The 15525-nt window shown below is 41.7% G+C and overlaps 1 protein-coding gene across 1 annotated transcript in view; it reads right to left on the minus strand.

The window, feature by feature from the left end:
* Positions 1–5613, minus strand: part of SERPINE3 (serpin family E member 3) — a 32853-nt gene extending 27240 nt beyond the window's left edge. Inside the window, exon 1 of the mRNA XM_043504484.1 lies at positions 5035–5613. Within this exon, the coding sequence (XP_043360419.1) occupies positions 5035–5293 (259 nt within the window). The 5' untranslated portion in view covers positions 5294–5613. The remainder of the gene's footprint in view (positions 1–5034) is intronic.
* Positions 5614–15525: the final 9912 nt, after the last annotated feature.

Here is a 15525-nt window from a genome sequence, read left to right on the forward strand (position 1 = left end):
TCGAGTGACCAGAGAGATTGAAGTGTTCTCCAACTGGTTTTTGAATGTTATAATTCTTGACGTCTGATTTGTGTCCATTCATTCTTTTACGTAGAGACTGTCCAGTTTGGCCAATGTACATGGCAGAGGGGCATTGCTGGCACATGATGGCATATATCACATTGGAAGATGTGTACTTCTGGGTACTCTTCCAGAAGTCACCTACTACAGGACAGGCCCAACAAAGAAAACAACAGAACGCCACTAGCCATCACCTTCAGCCCCCAACTAAAACCCCTCCAACGCATCATCAAGGATCTACAACCTATCCTGAAGGACGAGCCATCGCTCTCTCAGATCTTGGGAGACAGACCAGTCCTTGCTTACAGACAGCCCCCCAATCTGAAGCAAATACTCACCAGCAACCACACACCACACAACAGAACCACTAACACAGGAACCTATCCTTGCAACAAAGCCCGTTGCCAACTCTGTCCACATATCTATTCAGGGGATACCATCATAGGGCCTAATCACATCAGCCACACTATCAGAGGCTCGTTCACCTGCGCATCTTCCAATGTGATATATGCCATCATGTGCCAGCAATGCCCCTCTGCCATGTACATTGGCCAAACTGGACAGTCTCTACGTAAAAGAATGAATGGACACAAATCAGACGTCAAGAATTATAACATTCAAAAACCAGTTGGAGAACACTTCAATCTCTCTGGTCACTCGATCACAGACCTAAGAGTGGCTATACTTCAACAAAAAAGCTTCAAAAACAGACTCCAACGAGAGACTGCTGAATTGGAATTAATTTGCAAACTGGATACAATTAACTTAGGCTTGAATAGAGACTGGGAATGGATGAGTCATTACACAAAGTAAAACAATTTCCCCATGGTATTTCTCCCTCCCACCCCACCCCCCACTGTTCCTCTGATATTCTTGTTAACTGCTGGAATTAGCCTACCTGCTTGTCATCATGAAAGGTTTTCCTCCTTCCCCCCCTGCTGTTGGTGATGGCTTATCTTAAGTGATCACTCTCCTTACAGTGTGTATGATAAACCCATTGTTTCATGTTCTCTGTGTGTGTGTATATAAATCTCTCCTCTGTTTTTTCCACCAAATGCATCCGATGAAGTGAGCTGTAGCTCACGAAAGCTTATGCTCTAATAAATTTGTTAGTCTCTAAGGTGCCACAAGTACTCCTTTTCTTTTCACTAAGCGCTATTTGTTGGACTTGGCATCCCGCGGCAATATTTCTTTTAGTAAGGCAGCGCTGCAGTCTGCTTTTTCCTTGAACTCCTTGCCCGCTGTCCTCTGATGGTGGCACCATTTGCTAAACCCACATTCGTGGGAATTCACAGAGGCTCTCAAAGAAGAAAGTTAGTAACTGCTGTTCTTTAAGAGTTGCCTCTGTGCAGTCATATTACCAACCCACCTTCCCCTTTGTCTCAGCGTTCTTTGTATTTCCGGACTCTGCAGGCTAGGGAGAAGAAACTAAGGCTGTCGCGGAGGTGCACTTCCTTTTATAGATGGAGCCGATGATGTCATCCTAATAGGAGCACGCTACTGCACCACCAGTGGACATGGCTTTATTGTACAGTCCTCGACACTAGAGGCCCTAGATGCCATAAATGTGAAGGCATAGAGGCAACTCTTGAAGAACAACAGTTATCAATAAGTAACCCTTCTTTTATACATTCTTGGTTTTGGTTTGGTCATCATGAAGTTTTTGAAGTTTTAAAATACAATAATGCTTTGCATCTAAATGAATCTAAAAGCACCATGTAAGAATTAGGGTGGTGGTGTAGCATTAAAATACAATCCACTAAGGTTCATTTGATCTGCAAGAGGAATGCTGGGGGAGGGAAAACTCTGGAGCTTCCCCTTCTGGAATTTTCTCTAAATCATTCTGTTGAGGGGACGTGCACACATGCCTGATGCCCTTAAATCTCTGATTTTGGGACTGTGCTGGAAGCACAGCACTGACATTAAAGAACCCCTTTGCCTCAACATTGGCTCCGGGGCTTCCTGCTCTCCCCTCAAATGAAGACCAGGTGCCGATGCTTCCTATGTCCACAGCTGTTTCCAGAATCCCTTCTGAAAGGGAGAGGGTGTCCACTGCAACATGGAGCAGCCCTTGGGCTGCACTGATTTCTCCATGGAGTTAAGGGTGTGCGATGTTGTTCCCAACCTTCTCCTGCCCCATACAACAGCCCAAGACCCTGTGGAGTGTCCTTTGTGGAGTCAGGGGTAGAGGAGAAGGATGCTGTGGAAGTGGTATACCCAGCCTACCCCATATAAAGAAAAGAAGAGATCCTGGGAGACAAGTTTCCCCTTGGGCTGAACACAAAAAATCAACTTGCATAAACCTAAAATACACTTAGCGGACCCTGTCATGTCCAATTTGACTTTATACAGAGATTTTGCTTAAATTTATTTTTACAGAATCTAAAACCACTAGAAATGTGTCAATGAAATTCTCTGTGTCTAACAAATTCTAATTGAAGCCGGTTTTTGTAAATGGATTAACATCCCCCTGAAGTGTTTGCAACTTAAACACAGCAGCACTTTGCTAGTGCAGGAGAACCTCGGATAGTGATTGGCTTGAATTAACTACAAACAAAAATGAATATTACTAGCTTCTTTACCAGTTTTCAAAGGGGGAGAAATCCAAACAGGAAACAAACAGCATAAATGGGGAAAAGCAAAGTAGATTTTTCAAAATATTCTTCCGGTTTTAATTATCAGAGGTGGTGTTTATTATTATTATTATTTCATTGTGTTATAGCAGTGCTAGAGACCCAATGGAAATAAGGGCCCCATTGTGCTAGGCACTACTACAAACACATAATAAACAACCCCTGTCTGAAAAAATTTCAATCTAATTGGACAAGACAAAGTGTGGGAGGGGAAACACAAGCATAAAGAGCTGAAGTGACTTGCCACAGATCACACAGGAAGTTAGTAGCAGAATCAGGAATAGAACCTAATTCTCCTGATTGCCAAACCTATGTCCAAAGAACAGGATCCTTCTGCATCTCAGTTAGGACATTTTAAGTATATGGGGCCAGATTCTCAGATTCCAAATTGGCTAGTTTACACCACCTGAGAATCCAATCCATGATTTTTAACCTAATGGTGTCCCTTTAATAACCTGCATGAAGACTAATACAGCTTAGTTTTAAAACTTAGCTCTGTTACTCTTTAAGGGGAAAATATTGAACTCCTTGAACAGATGTCAAGAAGATTCAGATTTTTGTAGATGTAAAGTGCCTTTCTCATGTGTTTTGCATTAGTATGCTAGTGTTTGGCAAGCTCCTATGTGGATGTAAGAACTCAAAGATGGTAAAATAAGAAGCAGATGTTATATGAGATGCAGTATTCTCAGCTTGTAACCTTAGTAACACCAACAATCTTAGCTAACCAAAGTTCTGAATTTTTACTTGTAGGCTAGTTTAAAACTGCTTTCAAATATTTTATTTGATGTTTATTATTCAGACAGACAAATCTTTAGACATTATTTTGCTCAAACAGCCCATGCTAGAGCAGATATTGGGAAAGCTGCAGAACATTAAAAGAGGTTATTAAAGCCAGGGAAAGTTGATTCTCCCTAAAGAATGATTGAACTTTCAATGGATACTGATGGCTATCAGTGTAGTTTTTGCCAGATTGGTGCATTTTTGTACCATATCACTCATTTTAGTTAAAGGCAGAGCTACAAAAATGTTAGCAGCAAAGTATAATAGAGGAATGCAATTTTCTATCTGCTATGTACGTCAGTGACTTGGTTTTACTTATCTCAAGGAAAATATTTATTTGATCTATTTCTGCTGGATTTAGCCAAACATGTCATTTGGGAAACCGGTTTTCTTTCTGGAAGTTCATTGTTGCTGCAGATTGGTAATAGTTGCCATTCTGATTTATTTTCACATTAAACACAAGTAAGTTTACATGAAGTCAGAAACTTATGTGGTTTGTGATGTATACAACTAAAACGGTGAAAAAATGCCAGCCTTTTCTCAGGGATATTCCGTTTTGTTAATATTATCCACAGCATGGAAGGAAGGAAGAAAAGCATTGAAACAAGTAATAGGTTTCACCAATAAGTGAAAAATCTCTTCAGTGCTGTTTATCAATTTTTATATGGATGGGACAATTGCCTTAATTTCATTATCTAGTCCATTTTCTAAAGTTCTCTCAATAATTAAGTCCCTAAGAGGCAAGATGTATGGCAAACAGTAAGGTAAAATGCTTCCATAAATGAGAATTGGTTAAAAATGACTTTATTGAATTATAGCAAAATGGCATCATTGCAACTAATATCTTTGTTTGATAGGGTATTTGTGCTGTAGATACTGTGTGTGACAACCAGAGAAAATATATAGCACATATTGGTTTTATCTGTATATAATAGCTGGGTTGAGCTGGAACGGTTACTTCTGAGTACCAATGCTTCACAGAAAGGCAATAATAACTAAGTAAGGTTACAGAATACAACAGCAATCTCTATAAATTTTAACTTTTGCCTTCATTTGATGAAAATAAATGTCATGCTTAAGAATACTGATAGCTCTAAAGCTGGCTCAGTATGTATAAGCTACAAATTTTGAAGATGAGACATCTGTTTTCTATAACCAGTGCACAGATCATGAAAAATAGCTATGGATATATTGTGTCAGGTGGTAGGATTAATCTTTGGTTAAAATGGAAAGAAAATCCTGAGAATCCAACATTAGTTTAGCTCGAGTTGCATGTTCCTTCCAGATCTTCATTTATTTTGTTTTAAAGTGCAGTAGAAAGAGTGAGCACTGATCAGAAAGAAGTAGGATGAATACATACATATCAACTGGTTAAACAGTTCCTACAGTTCAGTCAAATATGGGGAAACAATGCAGTACAGAACAATGAGCTCTTACAGATTTTGTTAATTAGAAGTTTAGCTCGATTGTGCAGTTTCTCTTTAGGGAAGCTGTAGTGTGAATTTATGATATAATGCAAAGCAGTCATTGCTAAAAAATAATTTGTCAAAGTGCACATTACCGTGGATGTTGTATCCAAGAGCATTTTCCAGCTGCATAAAGGTGTTTCCTTGAGCTCCAAACTGCAGTAGCCCCAAAGAAATGGACACACTTGCTGGTGCAACTATCAGGTTAGTTCTGTTCTCTGGTTCTGCTAATCGCTGGTAGAGATTGATGTCAAATTCAGTTTTCAACTCCTTTAGCTCATCATAGAGGTCACAGCTTCCATTGGTTAACAAACAAGAGTATAGAACAAGCACAGTGAAGACAACGGGCAACATGAAAGCAAACTATGGAATATCTCCCACAGATAATTACACCTGTAATTAAAAATGTGAACAGTCAGAAAATGATAGGGACGGATGACATGTGAACTATTGCTTTACACGCTCATAAAGCTGAGACTTACCATGGAAATAAATACTGGTAACAAACCTACCAAGGTACAGTCCAATTGGTGTCATCCTTAAGGAAAATATCTTTGGATACTGATGTGCTTTCACCAGCTAACAATTTTCAGTCTTCAAGACCATAGCCAGTATAGCAGCTCTCATTTGATGGTTGACTATTACAATACATGTGACCCAGATATGCACCCACAAAAATTATTCATGTTCCATGGTATAAAAAGCAGCTGTCCAGCATATTAACTACCTGTTCAATTCTGATTTTGATTCCTTAATAAATATTAAGCTACAATTTTGACCCTTGAGTGCTTACAGGCTCTGTATCCATCAGCTGCTACATCCATAGTTCGGTACCTAAATAAAAGTGATTGATTTTCAAAGGTGCTGGACATCCATAGCACTGGTTGACTTCCATTGGGAGCGATGGTATTGAGCACCAGGCTTGAGAATTTTGGCCTTAGCGTGCAAAAATCTGCAGCCAAGGCATCCCTCCTAACTACCATCATAGAATACCTCTACTGCAAATGGGGTTGTATTTGCAAAAGAGCTCTGTGATTGCTGACAGAGTCACTGCTTTGGATTTTTATGTGTGTGTGGGGGGAAATCCTTTTTTTTAATCAGGTCTGACGTAGTACGAGATTAAAACTATTTAGAATGTTTCCCAAAAAAGGCAATAAATCAACCCTTCAAATTGCTGAAATGAGACAGTAGTTTTCCACACACCATTTTAGATTCTGAATATTTTATACAAATGTGTATTTTTTAAAAAAGTTACTCCGGCTTCAGTTTAGGATTTCACACAAATCTCTTTCTGTGCCCTTTGCTCTAGAGAGCACCTCTAACTCCTTATGTTTACTCACAGTTAGCTGTATTTAATTGCCTTGCCGTGTCCTGTGCCTCTGAGCTGGAGCTCTGTATGTACTTCTGTCCCCTTCTTTAATATGTGATGGAGTAAGGTTTAAGTCATGGGACTGCATTTAAAGGAATAGTCAGTGATTGCAGTCTCTATCGGCGATGTCTGTACCACTCTGTCCAAATTCCTGTAGGCTACAGACTCTAGGTAGAGCCAGGCAAAGAGGCATGTCACTGATCAGCAAATCCAAGGCAAGGAACAAAAAGATACAGGAAAAGCTTTATCTGGCATGTTGGGGGGAATGGGGGGGGTGCCGGTTAGTCAAAAATTCCAATTAACTAAGAGTTATACTTACCAATGGAGGGAGGGAGTTTGAGTGCGGGAGGGGCCTGAGGCTGAGGGTTGGGGCGCAGGAGGGGATACGGGGTGCCGGATCCAGGCAGCACTCACCTCAGGCAGCTCACCTCAAGCGGCAATGTGTCCCTGCTGCTCCTAGGTGGAGACGCGTCCAGGCAGCTCTGCTCTGCTGCTCGCTGCCTCCACCTGCAGGCACCACCTCCACACCCCCATTGTCTCCGGTTCCCAGCCAACGGGAGTTGCAGAGCCAGTGCTCGGGGCAGGGGCAGCGCACGGCACCCCCGTGGCTGTTCCTCCGCCTAGGAGCAGCAGGGACATGTCGCTGCTTCTGGGGAGCCAAGCGGAGCCAGATAGGGAGCCTGGCAACCCGATTGAAGATTTGTATTGGGAGATATCAGAAATGCTGCTTTCTAGAGCTTGCCCTTTTGGTAAAGTGCCGGATAACACAGCTTTTACTGTACATATGGAGATACAGTCAGCAACTTCCTTTCAAGGGCCTTGTGACCTGCTTTTGCTAAGCAAGGCATCTCAAAACTCTCATCTTTCTTCCTCCCCTTTTTATGAGTTCCATTGATTCCTCTGGCACGAAGGGAAGGAGACCTAGTTCTTTGTGTACCAGGCACACAGTTAGTTTTTCATTTTGAAACATTATTCAGAAATCCCATGCAATTAAAGGTCTTCGTTGTCCATGGTATTTTTTTTCAAAAAGAAAAGGAGTACCGGTGGCACCTTAGAGACTAACAAATTTATTAGAGCATAAGCTTTCGTGAGCTACAGCTCACTAAATGCATCCGATGAAGTGAGCTGTAGCTCACGAAAGCTTATGCTCTAATAAATTTGTTTGTCTCTAAGGTGCCACCGGTACTCCTTTTCTTTTTGCGAATACAGACTAACACGGCTGCTACTCTGAAACCTGGTATTTTTTTTTAACATCATTCCAAACTTTTAAGGGTTTCATCTACTCCTTGTTGTTTTTCTTCCTGAGAAGAGATTAGAAGTGATGAAACTAGCTTTGAATTAACCAGAAGTACAATACCGACAATTACCCCTTTTAAACACAATTTCAAGTTTTTACAGCTTTCCAAGTATGACAGGGCCAGATCCTGCTCATATTATTCACTCATAGAAAGCAAAGAGATATCTTACCTAGGGCAAGCAGGATTTGGGTCTATAATTTGTAAGAAAAAAAATTACTCGAGACCATAAATGAATTCTAAACTACACGTCACTGTAACATAAAATTCCCTTATTTGTGACCAAATTTCTAGGAAAAACTGTGTAAAGATCAAACAATACTGAGCAAAGCAGCTATATTAATGCAATAATTACATTATTATTATTACATTAATCTGTAATTGTTTTCTTCTTATCAAGTGAGGACTTAAGGGTAAATGGAACTAGTGCCCAAGTGGAAATCAGACTAAAGGCTGGTGTACACTGAAAAATTACTTTGGCATTGATACATTTCTCAGGAGTATGAAAAATTCACACCCCTAAGAGACATAGTTAAATCTACCTAAGCCCTGCTGTAGACAGCACTAGGTAGATGGAAGAATTCTTCTGTCTATGTAGATTACCTACAGCGAAGAAGAACTGTGACTGTAGTATTTCAAGTGTAGACATAGCCTGCATCTCTCTTCATTATGCTTATCTGTCATTATGCTACTCAACTCTTTTTGTTGTTTTTAAAATGAAGGTGAATTTAGCGCAATTTTAATTTAAAATGAAGGGGGAGGTGCTGGCTTGACAGTTTGAAGTTCTCAGTTGTAGGGTGAGACAGTAAAGAAGGGCAAAAGGATGAGTATTCGTGGTCATTTAAGCTCCAGTTTTGCTAAGCATTTAAGAACTTGCCTAATTCTAAACATGAGTTGTCCTATTGATTTCAATTATATTATTCCCATGCTTAAAGTTAAGCACCTGCTTAAATGCTTTGCTGAATGAGGGCCTTAATTCTTGGCCCTCTGACTACTGTACATCTGGATTTGGATTGGTGACTGGGTGTATGTCTACATGGGAATAAAAAACCCGCAGTTGGCCCGGGTCAGCTGACTTGGACTCACAGGGCTTCTGGGCTGAAAAATTGCTGTGTAGATATTTGGGCTCAGGCTGGAGCCCATGTTCTGGGACCCTGAGAGGGTGGAGGGCCCCTGAGCTCAGGCTCTGAGCCCAAGCATCCACACGGTAATGTTTAGGCCCTCAGCCCAAGTCCTGTGAGCCCGAGTCAGCTGACCCGGGCCAGCAAGGGCTGTGCTGTGGGCCTTTATCCCCATGTAGATGTACCCTGTGAGGTTAAAGGCTCTACAGTGCATCCCAGTGCATCCATGCCCTGTCCTAGCAGACTCTTTACACATTAAGGCTTAGGGAAGAGGGTAGGAAATGCTAAAGCTATTTTATTTCTCTTATAAAATATTAACAACCTTTCTGTGCCCATTCCTTTCATAGCCAATCTATCACTAAGCATTGACAAGCACAATATAATATTTACCATCACCTGCTCTAGCGTTTATAAATTCCCACATTAAATATCATTCAGAATTGACTGACGCAAACTGCCTATACACAGCAGATAAGTGAGAGACCACCAAATTCTGATGTAAACTTTATCGAGCCTGAACCCACCTAATACGTTGATGCTACTATCATTAGAATACATACACTTGGATGGGAATCGCAAGAAAATTTATCTGACCCCACCTGGTGGATTGTGGCTCTGCAATATCATATTGTGGAGGATCAAAGGAGGAGGATTAGGGTACGTCTACATAGCAGTTAAACACCCATGGCTGGCCTGAGCCCAAATGACTACACAGCAATTTTTAGCCCTGCAGCCTGAGCCCCATGAGCTTGAATCAGCCTGTATTCCACTTTAGACATACCCTGAAAGGCTGAAGCTCAGGACTTTACCTAAGGCTTAGCTTGGGCTGTGGGCATTGTGGAGCAATTACTAAGGTGCAACCAAAGAAGGTATTAAAATCCACCAGTTAGGAAATGCTAAAAGACTCTGGGCCTGCTTCTGGACTGCTTTGCACCTTGTATATTCATTTACACCTTTGCAAAATTGATGTCAAATGCTGGTATTCTGATTTGGTAGTGTTTTACACCCACGTTGCACAGGGCTAAATAGCTATGGAAGGTGTGTGGCAGTGGAGAATCAGGCCCGTTATGATTAAGGTACAACAGACTATAAGTTCTCTGGAAAAGAAGAACAATAAAAAAACATACTGGCTGATGTGGCATCACGTGGTGCTGAGACATAGATTCATAGGTATTAAGGTCAGAAGGGACCATTATGATCATCTGAGATTTTCTAAAACCCTATATTAGTATTGAAAAAGCAGGGAAGCAACCACACTGGAGGACTCAGACTTGCAGGGAAAGATAGTGGCACCAAGAAAATGAAGCCAGTCACAGTAATAATGGGAAATAAGATGAGCATTTATAAATGTAATGGGAGTGGGGGGGAGAGCACATTCATTAGTGATTGAGAAGAAGGATGAAATGAGGGACAACCCAAAAATACAGTAAAGATATTTAAACAATTAGAATAGAGCCTATAAATACCTATTGCTAAGGAGCAGATAGGAAAATACTAGGGAAATAAGAACATGTATACATCAGTTAATCTGGATGTGCATCCCAAGGTATTATGGAAATTAGTTGGCAATTGTTATTGTTAAATTATGGAGAAGGTACCAAGGAGGGAGGAATTATTTAGTGTAGGACAGTGGGATACAAGGAAGGAGTAATGCACTGAACTGTAGAAAGGAAAAAAATAAGCCTGACTTTCAGGAAATACATCCTGATGCTGAGATACATTAGACTGTGGAATAGTCTCCCAAGGAATGCCCCAACATTTGGAACTCTTAGGAGTAGCTTGGACAAAACATGGGAAGTAGGCTGGAACAATCCTGAATTGTCATGGGGCTGGACTGGATGATCTAATAGGGGCCATCTGTGTCTTATGTCTGTGGTTCTGTGCTGAGCCCCTGGAGGTGAGAGCATGCCATGTGTTATAGCATTGTCCAGGGAACAAATCTGGCCACCTGTCGGAGCAGCACTGAAGGGCTTTGGAGGGAGATAAGTCCATTTCTTTTCATTAAAGGAGTAAGATCACTGTGACACAGGGCCTGGGAAGGTAAAAGGCAGCACCCTGTGGCACCACTCTCTCCACCGTCGCCACCTCTAGCCAGAGAAGAAATCTGGGGAATTTGTGAATAGGAAAATACCAGAGAAGACAAGACTGGGTATAGGGAAGAGTCGGACAAAAACTGCTCCTGGAAGGCTCAAGGGACTGGTAATAGACTGCAGAGTCTTTCACCATCAGGTCATCAGTTTTTCTCCTTTATGTTGCCAGCAGATGACAATTCAATGTCCTGTAAGGACACCATTGTGGATAGACACACACCACAAAACCTATCACAACTGGCATTAATTGGTACCCTTTCTGGTTATGTCACAAAGTCAGGGGGGTAGAGTTGTCCAAGAGCAGAGCGAATACAGAGACTGAGTGGATTGGCAGCTGAGGTAAGCCTGGAAAGGCACAGAGCGAGCTCGGAGGAGAAAAGGCTAATTCAGAGCTGTTGGTCTCAACATTTTCCTCTTCCACAGCTTCTCCGGGACAGATTCTGTTCTCATTTATATCAGTGTAAATCCCAAGTACTGCCATTGACTTCAGATGAAGTTCAGAGTTAATACCTGATTTATATTAATGGAAGTGAGAGCAGAATTTGGCCCAGGGAAAGCTTGAGAGAGAAAAAGCTGAAACCAACAGCTCTCAATTATGTTTTTCTCTTCAGAGCTTTCTATTGTTCCCTCTCTTTATCAGAGCTTCTTTCCACTGTCATCTCCCTCTGTTCTAGGACAAGTCTGTAAACCGTGGAGTTACACTGTCACAACCAAGAACAGGTATTGGCCTTCTGTCTCTCTCTCTCTCGGAGTTAAACTAAGCCAAAGATAGCTTTCTTTCCCCCTTCCCCACGCAAATATCCCTTGTCTGCTGTATTCCAGGGAACGTTCCTCAGGAAACACCATCAATAGATATGTTAAAATATCCTGTGAAACCTCTAAAGCAGCAAAGGAGATTATGGCACCAGAAAACAAAGAAACTGGGTGATTCCACGGTATTGATGTGTAGCGGGGTGTCTGCTAATATTTATGCTCACAAGGTCCAAAAAGTTTCTACTGCCATCTCCCACTCTGTTGCCCACTTTTTGGGGAAGAATGTGAGAGCAAAATCTGATTCTTCAAATGCTAAGTCTTATGGAAAAGTCCTATAAAATGTAATAGGCTTGTGTACAAACTACTGTAAAAACTAGTCACGTAATACACCATGAATAGCGTCTATAGGTTTGTTTTTAACCAATTTACATAATTCTGTAACAGGGACACACTCCCCCATTACATTCTGTATAATGGTTTCAAACAAAAATAACTCAAACTCTGCAAAGTTGATCAATTATTATTAAATTCTGTAGAACTTTTCCATTCAGGGAGCTTAGGAAAGTGTTCCATGCCTAGAAAACTGAACTGCTGGCACACATGATCACATTACATCAGAGTTGTAGCACTTTGGGCCAGATTCTGCTTGGCCCTTCTATGGGTGTATAGATGGAGGGGCAGGGACTTTTGGTCTTTGCACAGCTATGTAAGTACTATATTAAGTAGAACTGTAGTTCTGCATTCAGGAAGCTCAGAAACTGCTCCATTCCTATTCCTCTGGGAGCATAGTGTGGAGGATGGCTGGGAATATGGGGGAGTCATGACCATAACCTCCCGTTCACTTGTCTGGGAAGTGGGACTGGCTCACTCAAAGAAGTAGGTTGCACCACCTAGACAGACGTCATAGCGGGAGTGCGTCCCCTGTGTGCCTAAGGCACTGCAGGAGCATTCTGCATCTGTGAGACAGAACACACCTTAGTGCCCCATCTTGAGCAGAGAAGGTTTGCACCAACCTCCAACCTGGCACTGTTCCTTAAAGGCACAGTTAGCCCTTTACTGGTATTTTCATTTAAATGGATACATGTGGATCAATAATACTTCAATTAAAGAGACCTAAATTTCAATAGCAATTTATTTTTTCAACACGCACACTGGCGATCTATCTTCCTATGCACACAATCCAGCCATAGGGCCAACTTCTGCTCTCCATCCCATCCGTATAACACTGCCCAAGTCAATGCACTGAATCATTGAGATTACACAAGTGTAACCAAAATGTGACTAATAATTTCCCAGGGTAGATGTGCTAATGCACAGATGTGATTACTTAGGCAGTGTGCATAGCTAGGTATTCTTACTGCACTCTTCACTGTGATGTCTGAGCACCTAACCGAAAATCACTCTGTCTATCCTTGGCTCTCTCTAGTTTTCTCACCCTTCCCAACAGTGTATCTCAAAGCCAGTTTTTTTTTAATTTGGGGGAAAGCCCTGAGGCAATAATGGGTTTTACATATCATCCTGGATGTGTCAAGACTGAAGGTGGTTCTCAGCTCTCATGGAAGGGCTTTCCATACCTACAAGAACATTCTGTCTCCTACTGCAGGGGTTCTCAACCTTTTTCTTTCTGAGCCCCCCCACACCCCCAACATGCTGTAAAAAATCCACAGTTTACCTGTGTCACAAAAACTGGTTTTCTGTATATTCAAGCCAGGGCTGGCATTAGGGGGAAGCAAGCAGGGCAATTGCTAGGGCCCCCCGGGAAGCTACATTGCTCAGGCTTCAGCTTCTGCCCCAGGTGGTGGGGCTCTGGGCCCTGAGCTTCAGCCCCATGCAATGGGGCTTTGGTCTTCTGCCCTGGGCCCCAGTGAGTCTATTGCTGGCCCTGCTTGGTGGACCCCCCTGAAACCTGCTCATGGCCCCCCAGGGGTCCCCAGGCCCCTGATTGAGAACCACTGACCTACTGGTACTAGTCTTACTGTTGCTTGACCATTTGAGTACCGCTGATGATTACTGTTGATGTGGTAAGGCCTGAACTTTGATTGAGAGCTGGTCCCTGAGATAGTCTGGACCTGAATCATCAAAAAGAAGCCTTTGAATTTGAGCCAGTATTTGGTGGCGAACCACTGAAGCATCCAGAATCCCACCCTAATGTGTTTGCATCCGTGGGCTGCTGCACGCTGAATAGGGTGACCAGATAGCAAGTGTGAAAAATCAGGACTCTTTTTTTCCCGAGGGAGGAGGGTGAGTTGTGTATATACAACAAAGCCCCTAATATTGGGGAGGATCCGATAATAGTGGGACATCTGGTCAATCTAATGCTAAACTAGCAGAGCTTATCCAAACCCACTCATTTCATTGCAAACACAGAGCTTTGCTGTTGTTGCGATGGAAGGTCACAAATGAGTAGTTCACCGTGGTGAGGACTGCTTCCATCAGGAGGAATCATAGCCTTGTGATCAGCTATAGCTGGATGGAAGGTTTATTAGCAACTGTAACTATTTGAGTTTTCAGTAGCAGCAAAGAAGACTCTTAGGCCAGAGTATCATATTGATGATTGGAGAAGAGTCTCTTATGGTGTTATGGTGCTCGCTTTCTTACTTCCCGATATTCTTGTGCATTTGATCAACTTCTCTGGGTTACAGAACAGTGTCTTACTGATGATAAGTAAGATGGATGAATGCCTGGTTCATTTAAGTGAGACTAATCTCCCTACATTTTTCTGATTAAGTGATATAAAAATTGAGTTTCCTTGGGCACAACTGTCCTCTAAATAGGACCCAGAAATTGGTCAAACCTTAAAATGAAGGAGAGTTTTCATACATTCTGTAATAGGCAGAATTCAAAAAAGAGGCGAGAAAATCCAGTAAGGGGAGACATGTTTGAGTTGGTCAAACTTATTTGAATTTAAAAAGTCTCGATCCAGGGAAGAGTGAAAGTTCGGTATGTTCTTATTTTAACTGAATTAGTTCTCCTATCCCTGCATCATAGGTGAGTATGGCTTAGTGATCTCTGCTGGGAAGGTACAGTAAGTGTGACTTACAGAAGGATCTCTTAGCTCTTCATTCTTCCTTAGTGTATAAATTGACCTTCATAGATGTGTAGATTGTAAGGCCAGTGGTCCCCACTGTGATCATATAGTTTGACCTTCTGCATAGCACAGGCCACCGAACTTCCCCAAAATAATTCCTAGAACAGATCTTCTAGAAAAACATTCAATCTTGATTTAAAAATTGTCAGTGATGGAAAATCCACCACTACAGTCGGTAAATTGTTCCAATAATTAATTACTCTCACCATAAAAAATTTACAGTGTATTTCTAGTCTGAATTTTTCTAGTTTCAACTTCCAGTCAGTGGGTTGTATTATAGCTTTCTCTGATAGATTAAACAGCCCATTATTAAATATTTGTTCCCCGTGTAGATACTTATATACTGTAATGTAACACTTAATCTTTTCTTTGTGAAGATGAATAGATTGAGCTCCTTGAATCAGTCACTATAAATCACTGTTTTCTAATCCTTTAATCATTCTCGGGGCTCTTCTCTGAATCCTCTCCACATTTATCAAAATCCTTCTTGAATTGTGGGCACCAGAACTGGACATGCTATTCCAGCAGTTGTCGCACCAGCGCCAAATACAGAGGTAAAATAACCTCTCTAATCCTCCTTGAGAATCCCCTGTTTATGCATTCCAGGATTGCATTAGCTCTTTTGGCCACAGCATCACACTGGATACTCACATGCAGCTGATTATCCACAAATACGCCCAAATCTTTTTCAGAGTCACTGCTTTCCACAATAGAGTCCCCTATCCTGTCAGTATGGCCTACATTCTTTGTTTCCAAATGTATGCACTTACATTTAGCTGTATTAAAATGCATATTGTTTGCTTGCACTCTTTTTACCAAGCGATTTAGATCACTCTGAATCAGTGACCTGTCCTCTTAATTATGTATCAT

The sequence above is a fragment of the Dermochelys coriacea genome, chromosome 1 (genome assembly GCF_009764565.3).
Source record: "Dermochelys coriacea isolate rDerCor1 chromosome 1, rDerCor1.pri.v4, whole genome shotgun sequence".
Taxonomy (NCBI): domain Eukaryota; kingdom Metazoa; phylum Chordata; order Testudines; family Dermochelyidae; genus Dermochelys; species Dermochelys coriacea.